The sequence below is a fragment of the Saccostrea cucullata genome, unplaced genomic scaffold, assembly GCF_032062105.1.
Source record: "Saccostrea cucullata isolate Sc308-1 unplaced genomic scaffold, CSIRO_AGI_Scuc_v1 ctg16912, whole genome shotgun sequence".
Taxonomy (NCBI): domain Eukaryota; kingdom Metazoa; phylum Mollusca; class Bivalvia; order Ostreida; family Ostreidae; genus Saccostrea; species Saccostrea cuccullata.
The window spans coordinates 1-11,196 of record NW_026934293.1 but is presented as its reverse complement, the minus strand read 5'-3'; the positions used below and the strand labels follow the sequence as shown (position 1 = coordinate 11,196).

Here is an 11,196-nt window from a genome sequence, read left to right as displayed (position 1 = left end):
ACCATCTCAATGATATTTAGTTAATCCTTACTGTCAGTTTTTAATGGGGATTATTTTTTTCTAGCTGAGAAAACAAGATTTTTGAGGAGAAATGTTTAATAAGTTTCAATTCAACAATTTACTTAGAAATAAAAAATTGTCTTCAATTATATTCTAAATCTTAATATTTTGTTATTTTTGAACATGCTTTATTATTATTATGTGAATTTTGATTTACAAAAAGTTCTGTGTATAAACAAGTCAGAATTAAACAATTCATATGCCACTAAACGTTTTATGTGACAGTCTTTTATTTTATGCCATATCATTTTGCATTAAATATAATGTCCATGTGTATATTTTTGCAGCAGCAAGTTACACCACAACTGGTCAGCAGTCTACCCCACAGAATACCCAGAATTCCCAGTACAATTACAATAATCAAGGTACACAGTAGTGAATACTTAAGTAGAAATTTTTATTCATTAAAAGGACACATATGGATCACTTGCCCTACATTTGTTCTTTTTGATAGAGTCACACCAGTAAGTTGTAAATTCATAAATAGAAAAAGTTTAATTTCACTTTTTAAGGGATTTGTGGCTTGTGGCTTACTTTTTCCTGCATTTGTTCTTTTTGTTAAGCAAAAACAATGCAAATGGATGAAAATTTCTTTTACCGTAAATGTACTTTTTCCCCTTGGAGTCATGATTCTGCAAAATTATTGCTTCTGCCAAATCCACTGGAAGAAAATCGCACATTTCTCTTAATACTAAGAATAATAAGTACCTATACAGTAGCACAACACAGTTTGTGGACAGTCTCTGAAATGATCCATGACTACAAGTAATTGTCAACATTAACAAATTAAAACAGAGCTCTTGCCCTAGCTGTTTACAAAGACAGTTTACGTTTCACAGGTTATTATTTTCAATGTATGTTTAATTATTTGCTATGACTTAATTACCAAGTCTTCTACACCCATTTGTCAAATTTGTAACCTAACCATAGTTCATATTTCTATTTGTAGGTAAAAACTAATTATCACACTTCAGTTGCTTCTTTATTCATTGAACAACTTATAAATAATTGAATATTTATTAAACAGTCCCACTCCTTAGGTTACATTTATTCTTAAGTCATAAATGAAATGTGTTACAACCACTCATATTCTCAATTTCCAAGCTCTGAGGCACATGTATTAGGACAATTAAATACAGATGATGAATTTTGTTGATTTCTAGGATATGATGGACAGAATTCTTCTCAAGGACAACAAGCCAGTTACAACACATCTTCAAACACCACACAGAGTTATTCCCAGTACCAAGATACATCAGGCTACTACAATTCTAATCAGAACTACGACTATTCTGGTTATCAGACAGGGAACCAGTATCAGTCAGGGAACCAGTACCAGCAAGGGAACCAGTACCAACAATCAGGGAACCAGCCAAATTATGACTCCTACAGTACCACTAACTACAACTATGGTGACTATTACGGCAGTGGTTATGATAGTTATGGGAATTACTATGGGTACGGGGATAGCTCCCAGGATCAGAATGGAACATATGGGTATGGCACTTATGGTCAGAATTATACAGGTCAACAAGATGGCAAGACATGGAGTAGCAATAGTGGAGGTAACAGTACCAATGGACAGCAAAAATCTGCTCCTCAAAGAGATCCTCGATTGGAAAAGAGGGGAGGGAGGGGACAGGCACAAGGAGTTGGTAATGGAAGAGACAATCACCAGCAAGCAAGCACTGAGAAACAGCCAGACACAACAGGGGAAGGGAGAGGAAGAGGGACCAACGCAACCAGACCTGACAGGGGTGGAAGAGGGGGGCATGTTCCAAACAGGGGGGCTTACCATGGAAGTTACAGAGGAGATAATTTTGATCCAGGGAGACAATATGAGGATAAAGATTATAGAAAAAGACCTCAAATGCCTCCAGTTCATGATACTCATGACAGTCAAGAAGGTAGAAGAAGGTATAATGATAACAGAGGAAGTGGATACAATCAAGTATATTCAAATGAAGAAGAATATTACAAACCTTACCAGCATCCAGATAGAGCATGGAGGGAAGAGAACTGGGGCAGAGGTTGGCATGAGGGCTATAGATATCCCAGAGGAGGGGATCATGGTAGGGAAAGAGGTGGAGGCCGAGGCAGAGGAGATAGAGGTCCAAGGAGGGGTGGTTATGATAGAGGTGGTGGTCCAAGTAGAGGCAGAAATAGAGATGATGGTGGAAGCTTCAGAAACCAGCCACCATCCCCGAATCATGGTGGACCAAATCAGAGAGGGAGAGGAAGAGGAGTACACAGTCTACCACAAAACAACAACAGATTCGAGAAGAGTCAGAAGCCATCACCATTTAAAGACCAGAATGTGAGGGAAAGCAAAGACAGTACTCATAGAGATAATAAATCAACTCCTATCAACAGAAATAACAGTAAAGACATTAAACAAACAGAAAAACACAAAATTGATATGAAATCAGAGAAAGCTGAGGATCAGCCTCCAGTGAAAAAGCCATGTAAAGTTGAACACAAGGTAGGAGTCAAAGCAGCAGCTTCAAAACCAGCAGCAACAACTGAAGTCAAAAAAGAACCTGTTGTAGAAAATCCACAAAAAACTGTTATTGAAACACAGAGCACAAAACAGAATGTAGTTGTGAAGTCTGAAGTTACTACTTCAGAAGACTCCACAGCCACTCTTCCAGACAGCACATCCAAAGACAGCATAACGGGGCCCTCAGCTCCAAAGAAAAAGAAGCCAGCTGATGATCTGATAGACGACCCTGAGGTTCAGAAGGCATTGGAAGAGATGATGAGTCCCTTGTTCTGTAAGCTGTGCAATTTAACAATCAGTCATCCATCACAAGCCCAGTCCCATTACAATGGTAAACACCATGCCAAGAAAGTGAGGCTGTATAAACAGTCCGCAGCACTGGAGGCTACTCTTGCTAGGAAAGCAGCCCAGGGAGATATTGTGACCACGTTAAATCTGGTCACTGAGGTTACCCCAGCATCAGAATCTGATGATGCTCCCAAGGAAGAAAGTAACCAGACTCTCAGTGAGGTACATTATCCAAAAAACTTATTGTAATTCACACATTACGTGATAAAATGTCACCAGTGATATTTAAGTACATGATAAAAAGTGATCAAGTTATTTTTGACATAGGTAATTGAACGTCAATTACATATGGTTCAAGGATATTTTTGTTTTATGTTTTAGAGTGTCATTGAGAAGATGAAAGATGAGAATGACCGTGTATACTGTAAATTGTGTCAAGTCGCATTCAACTCACCAAAGCAGGCCATCCAACATTACGAGGGGAAGAATCACGCAAAGAAAATGAGAGCTGCTGGTATACTTAACATATCAGAGACAGACAAACAACATGTCAAAATGTAAGTTCTGTATCTATATTTATAATATGTGACACATTTGGAATCGGTGCATTTTAACAACAAAATGTTTCCCTTTTTTTGCTATTAGACACAGTAGTTGCAACTTTTCAGAAAAATACATTAAGTGAAAATTTTGAAGTGATTGCAGTTTTGTGTTATTAATCAGTCTATATTGAAACATTGTTAAAAGAATCAATGCACAAACACCTCCTTTTAGCTTGGCATTACATAAAAATGGATGTAGAAGTAAACTGTATTTATTGTTTCAAATTAGCAACAAAATGGTTTTCATAGGAAAAGGAAGAAATAGTTATAGTGGAAGTATTTTTTCAATTTCAATAACAATACCCACAGTGTGTCAGTGTCTTGAAAATCCTGAAAATTTTACAATTCCTGTGTATTTCAGAGATGGTGCTGTGTTTGAGTGTAAGATGTGCAGTGTTCAGGTGACCTGCAATGAACAGTTACAGTCTCATTTGAATGGAGCCAAGCACAAAGGCAAACTGAGGTCCCTGGAGAGGGCGTCCGACTCAAATCGAGGTCGCTGGGGAGGGAGAGGGAGGGGCAGAGGAAGGGGGAGAGGAGGTAGATTTTGAATTAAGTAAAACCATAGAACTTAATTGTTTTTAAAAAGATGTTGAAATTGACACACACTGTTCATTTTGAGATAATTATTGTCAATTCCAAAATAAACATTGAAATCTTTATCTTTTTTTTAAAGTTTTTGACATGAAGACTTTTGATTTTATATACAGTTTTAGGTTTAAAATGGAAAAAGTCTTTTATGCATAACATTGATATTATATTCTTTCTTTTTTTTTTTATAAAAACTGTTTGAATGTTGAAAAGTCATTGATAACTTGAAATTTCTTTGTCAGCACTTGCAGGGTTAGCCAGTGAAGAACACAATGTTGTGACCATCCAGACTCAACAGTCACGGAAGCGAGGGCGAGATTATTCCAACTTCCGAACACCAAGTGGGGGGTATTACTGCAGTATTTGTAATGTGACAGTTAATGGTGAAAATCAGTTTGCTCAACACATGGACAGTCGCAAACACAAGAGTAAGTACGCCAATCACAAGATAACAGAAGAGGAGCAGCAACAGGATGTGGCCAGTTAGAACCGGAGTAAACTGGAGTAAACAAGTTCTTCAAATGGAAACCTCTATTGGATGAGCAAACAACAAAAATGTTTATTTTTCTCCTAATTTTCCATTTAGGCCATAATAAAAATATTCCTAGATTCTCATCCCCGCCCGCCCCGATTTTATACCCCCGCCTCGATTTTTTTTATTTTTGTTTTTCTACGGTTTAATTCTGATCAGGATCGGTATTCATCTACCATTCAACTTTCGTTTTAAACCCCGCGAAAGTCGTCATGATTTTTGACGGTTGAAAAGGTGGTGATTGCTGTTAGACATGCGTATATGTTGTAAATAAGGGTCATTGGTTGAAAAAGATTGGTGATAATGTGAAGTAAGCGATAATTGAACCTTTACTATGACAATTGTGATAAAATTACACCGATTGATAAGGTTAAAAAATTTTGAACAAATAAAAAATATAAAATAAAAGCCGCCCGCCCGCCTCAATTTTTAAAAAAATTCGGATGAGAATCATTTTTTTATTATGGCCTTAATTCAGCAATTAATTCATGATTGCATGAATAAAATGTGTTGGCTAAATTTTGAATTTGGAACAACTTCATGAATGTGTATTTTGTGTGATAAACAAAATGTAATTTATTGAAAACAAGCAATATAATCATTCAGTTATTGTAAAATATTAGTGTCACATGTAAGTTTCTTATCCAGTTTATATGTGTACATGTATATACTGTACATGTCATACATTGAAACTGTTGTATTAAAGTTATTTCCGTTCATAGATAATTTTAAAAGGCACTTTAGACAGGAGTGTACCTGTAAATAAAAGTATTTAATTGTGATTTTATTGCATTTATAAAATCTTATAAAATTATAAATTCCAATATGATCAGGATTTATCCCTTCATCTTGACATTAACTCATCTATCTAGTTTTTGTGTTGTGACAAGAACATGAAAATCCTTGGTTACTATAAATTTGTGTCCTCCATGAAATGTAAAATTTTCATACTACAGAATGTTTCTTCCTAAACCATACATTGAAATATTTTGGAAAAAAAACATGCAAACTAACCCCCCCCCCCCCCCCCCCCCCCCCACACACACACAAACATATTTTTGCAGTATTTTGGTTCCCACTCCAAATGGCAAGAGAAGGTAACAACTTTGAGCAAATTACATCAGAACAAGATTAACACCATGGATATTTGCTGTATATGTTTTGTTAAGTCCTTTTGAAGTACATATGCCCTAGTTTGCCGAGTTGTCCCATTTTAAGAAAGTTTTGTATGAAAATGCACAAATAAATTGGGTACATCCTATATCTCAGAGATTTTTACTGTGTCATTGAAAATATTATGGATTTTTTTTATTGTTATAGCCAACAGCAACATTGGTACTTTGAACTTTGTCCTCATTTATCCACCATGGGTACAAGTAAATGTACATGCTTATGTGTTGTTTTTTATATTAGATTTATGATCACAGAGATCTTTTCTGTGTTAAGAATTCAAATTGTGTTGATCTTTTTTTGGTCATTTTTTGTCCAAACAGTCATATCATTGACAGAGAAAAGTAAATCCTTCTTGTTTTCTGTCAAACATTTTGTACAAAAAGTTATGTTTCTTGTTTCTTTTGAAGTCCTCACTGAAAATCATTGTGTTTAGCATCCATGTATTAATGTTTTCTGTTTCCTATCTTGTTCTCAATCCATGATCTCTCTCTCTCTCTCTAGGAAAACTTTAATGAGTTTAACTGATTTAACTGATATGGAGTATGATTTCCTCTGCAACTGTCAAGAATAAAACAGAATTTAATGCACAATTGAAGGTCAACACTTAACTGAGCTCTAAAGGTAATGGACGTAAAGAAAGTAAAAGCATATTTGATTCACAATTGACTTCAAAGTTAATGTCATAAATATTTAAAATGAATGGGCATTAATTACCTTATCAACATGTATCTGTACAAGTAATGTTTACAAAGTTGCATGTAAATGCTCTGCTTCTTATAATTTGATTAATTACAATGTAATTTTGTTCACTACAGAATTTATTGATGCGAAGTTTAAAGTTTGTATGTTACCACTGACATGGATTTTACAAAGTAAATCTTGTGTTGAAATTGTGTATTTTCTTCTTTTTAGAGTTTACAGTTTTGTTGATAGATGTGTTATAGACCATTTTCCTATGACATATTTTGTATCAAAGTTATTCCCCTTAACCGCCATCTTGTAGGCCATAGTAGGGAATTTTCCTATTTGAGCAACCAATTTTAAACATGCATGCAAGCAATATATGGGGGAAAATATTTATGATCTTAAAATTATGAATTAAAAGAGGCTTTAACAAACGTATATTCATAAGAAAAATAGTGTTATCTTTACCTCAGTAACCAGTATAACAAATTGAACTCAGTTGAATAATGAAGGGATCTAGGAATGTTGACCTACATTACGGCGGCCATGGGGAATAACTCTTGCTTAAATCACCTTTAATGGAAAACACTCTGTTATGATAAACTTTGATGTCAAGGTTCAAATCTTGAGGGAAAACAAAATTTGCCACCTTCTCACTTTTAAAACAAAGTATGATTTTTAGTCTGCAAGGGGATTTGATTACATTTAATTTACCAAATGCACTGCCCAGTCTTCTTTCAGTAAATTTTCCCTCTTACCTTTTAGCTCCAGAAGAGCTTATAAATTAGGGAATAACTGTCTTCTAATTTGGTATTTGCGACCGTTAATGCTGATTTAACGGTCGCAAGCTGAGTTTTACCGGCGACGCGTAATTGCAATTACCAATTTTAAAAAGAAATGCAATACGTAGAGGTATATCGTTAAATTACGCTTTTGAGATGTTCCCTCCCCTGTAAAGTCCGCAGTCCGTAGTACGTTGTCAGGTGTACGTGATTCCGAAAATGTCCAACCCGGAGTAGACAGTCGAGGAGTCATAGGACTGTAGGGCAGGTAAAAAGGAGAAAAATTTCCCTTTCGTTTTTTCCCTATCCTATGTCTCCTCTCATAAGTTATTTTCTCTTACACAACTCTTTCCCTCTTTCTTACCCTCTCTTTCTTTTTTATGCGCCCGGATCGATAGATCCGAGGCGTATATTGTTTTTGTCCTGTCTGTCTGTTTGTTTGTCCCCAAACTTTAACCTTCGCCATAACTTTTGAACCATGAAAGATAGAGACTTCATATTTAGTAAGCATACTCCACTAATCAAGCTCTTTCAAATGACACCAAGGTCAATGACCTTGGGACCTTGACTGTGACCTATATGCTAAAAATAGCTTTTTTCGAACTTTGTTGCTGCCGGGCGCATAGTGTTTCACAAACTCATCTTGTTTTTTAATTTTTCTGCTTTTCAACGTTTTGCCGCCTATTTGTCGTAGAAAAATTTATATATGGAAACATTATCAAAAAGTAATAGTGTTTTAAGTCTGGCATTACTTTTATCGCCAAAATTTACGTTACTGGTTAATTAGATTCAAGCTAAATCACAACCATTAATATCTAATTATGATTTTGAACATTCTTGAAAAATTAATTTTCCAAAGAAACATATATGTTAATTTGTAATGACAAAATAAACTCTAGAAATTTGCAACGCATACAAAACGTTTACGCTAAGAATAGAGCAATTGAAGCACTAAAGGTGCCATAGGCGCTTCCCATTCCTATTTAAAAATTGTATATGTATGCCAGATTTTTAGTCTAAAATTGTTTTGCAACTTTTATTGGTAATTAAAAAAACTCTGTACAATATAAAAACCTACATGATTATTCACGTATAGTTTGTAAATTCTATTTTTATGGAACGCCGTCACTGCCTTATAGCAGAACACTACTATTGCATTGTGTCAACCTTCCATTACATTATGTCAACTCTTTATGACATTAACCCACACTACTATTGCATTGTGTCAACCTTCCATTACATTATGCCAACTCTTTATGACATTAACCCACACTACTATTGCATTGTGTCAACCTTCCTTTACATTATGCCTACTCTTTATGACATTAACCCACACTACTAAAACCTTCCTTTACATTATGCCAACTCTTTATGACATTAACCCACACTACTCTTGCATTGTGTCAATCTTCCATTACATTATGCCAACTCTTTATGACATTAACCCACACTACTATTGCATTGTGTCAACCTTCCATTACATTATGTCAACTCTTTATGACATTAACCCACACTACTATTGCATTGTGTCAACCTTCCATTACATTATGTCAACTCTTTTTGACATTAACCCACACTACTATTGCATTGTGTTAACTTTCCTTTACATTATGTCAACTCTGTATGACATTTACACATACTACAATTATATTTCGTCAACTTGCATTTCGTTATGTTTACTTTTCATGAGATTGTAGTTTTTATTAACTGATGTGAAAAGCCCATGCCATACTGATCTTCTACATTATGTCGATTCACTATTACGTATGCGAACACGGGTATCCTCGGCCTTTATATGAGCATAACGTATTTTCCGCGTTCCGCAAGCACTGTTGGCGGGAGAGAAAACTGGTAGAAGAGATTCTCAGCGATTTGATAATGACATCTTTAAATGAAAACTTTAAGCGACAAATGATTGACAATCTTGAAACGTGGAAAGCCTTAACACTGCGACTGTGAATTAAAGTCATTCAATGGTGTTTACTTTAATCTCATAATTAAATAAATCAAATATTATGAGTCGTGCAGCAATAATTTTTTTTCTTTTTATTTTGAATTTTTTTTTTCAATAAAAGTCTTAAACTTTGAAGTACATTGCATTAATTTCACAATAAGCTTAGCTGAATTAAGTTGAAAACTTTTTTTCTATAAAACTATAAAGCCTGTTCTCCGTTTCGAACCATATACCGCCCCCCTTCCTTGTTCAAGATTCCCATATCTGTGATATGTGCCCATGCATGCTTACTAAGGCATATTCAATTGATTTAGATGAGCGACTGGTAGATTTTTGTAATAGAATTCTGGCCCTGGAATGATTAAAAAAAATTACTAACTCCAGTGACGTTCTTTTTCTGAAAGAGGAGGTCAGCCAGAAAAAAATCATTTACCCGCAAAAACTTGACAAGCCAAGAAAAAAAGTCCAAGCGAAAATCCTATTTCGGGGAGAGGGGTCCAACTTCGATTCCTTTTTTTCCCAGATATATATTACATTACCCTTAGTGGATTACATGTATACTTCAACAAAAAGTAGGGGTAGGGGGGCTGTACAGTTTCAATGAACATTACATTTTCTATAGTAAAGTTATGTCTGGGAAAAGAGGGGGGTTGATATTATGTGCCTGTAATTTGTCCTAATCAATCAGGTGTGTCGTCAACATTCATTATATACTAGATATACAGCTTTGAGATAATGTAAATGTTTTTTAACATCAGGTAATGAACTTTTGGAATCAACATGATAAAGAGTTAACACAATATAAAGATATTTTTAAATCACATAAGAAAGGGGTAATTATATATCTACATCACGGGGAGTTTTGACATAATGTAATAAAGTATTGATGTAATATAAAGATATGTTTACATTATGCTATACACTTTTTACACCACGTAATAAAGCACTGACATAAAGGTACGATGTATTCACCTCACATCATGATGCCCTCGCCGTAAAATAAAGATAAATCCATATCATAATAATGCTTTGATATAATAGAAATATACACTCTCAAAAAGGAATGGGCTTTTGACTTCATGTAATGATAAGTTTAATTATAAAACACAATTTACTTGACGTAATGCAATTTTGACCTCACATAAAAGAAATGAAATGATGTAAAGAAAAATTCATATCATGCAATAAAGTTTTAACACAAAATTTATAGGACATAATGAATTTTTTACTTCAAGTTATGAAGTGCTGACATAATGAAAGGATGTACAGCATGATGTTAAGATATATTTACATCATCTCATAAAAAATGGACATAACGTAAAAATCAATCTATAATAAAAGCATAGTTGTATGCTATAAGGCAGTGTTGGCGTTCCAGTAATTTAATTATATGCATATGCAAATTCTAGTAATATTAATCATTGGCGTCGGAAGCAAATTGAAAGGGGGGGGGGGGGCTAAGTGTAAAAAAAAAATGTTTTACCTTCAAAAAACTTGACAAGCAAAAAAAAAAAAAAAGGGAAATGTCCATTTCCCAAACACGAAAATCCTATATCCTTTTGGGAGGGGGGGGGGTTTCGAACTTCAGTACCAAAATTTTTTTCCAAACACCACCACTTTCCCCATTTTTAACCTATACCAAGACATATCTGTAGAAAATGGGGTGGGGGGCTAAACCTACGAAGATATGTTCAATGTCTATACTAAGTATATATTTGGAAAAAAAGTGGGGGGGGGGGGGCTGAGCCCCTTGCCACCCCCCCGGTTCCGACGCCTTTGTTAATTACCCCTATAAATATCAAATAAAGAGAGGTAATGTTTTGGATTTCAAGATGATGTTTTGATCAGGAACGTGTAGATGTACAAATATAACCCAAAACCCTACTAAAAGTTTGTCCCCCCTTTTATGACGGATAAGCCTTTAATACCCCCCCCCCCCAAAAAAAAATCTATTGAATTACTAGTATTTGCCTACAATGAAATGTGGGAATTAGATACCAGGTATATTGTATCTAAAGGGAATACTTTTT

The 11,196-nt window shown here is 34.9% G+C and overlaps 1 protein-coding gene across 1 annotated transcript; it reads left to right on the top strand.

Annotated features, from left to right (window-relative positions):
- Nucleotides 1-347: 347 nt before the first annotated feature.
- On the top strand, nt 348-4,625 carry LOC134240382 (GATA zinc finger domain-containing protein 14-like; the record flags this gene model as incomplete). The annotated part of the gene is made up of 5 exons (XM_062722476.1): nt 348-425; nt 1,224-3,070; nt 3,230-3,405; nt 3,812-3,990; nt 4,284-4,625. Coding segments are annotated over 5 exons (2,525 nt in total), but the record flags the coding sequence as incomplete, so codon positions are not given.
- Between the last annotated feature and the right edge of the window lie 6,571 nt (nt 4,626-11,196).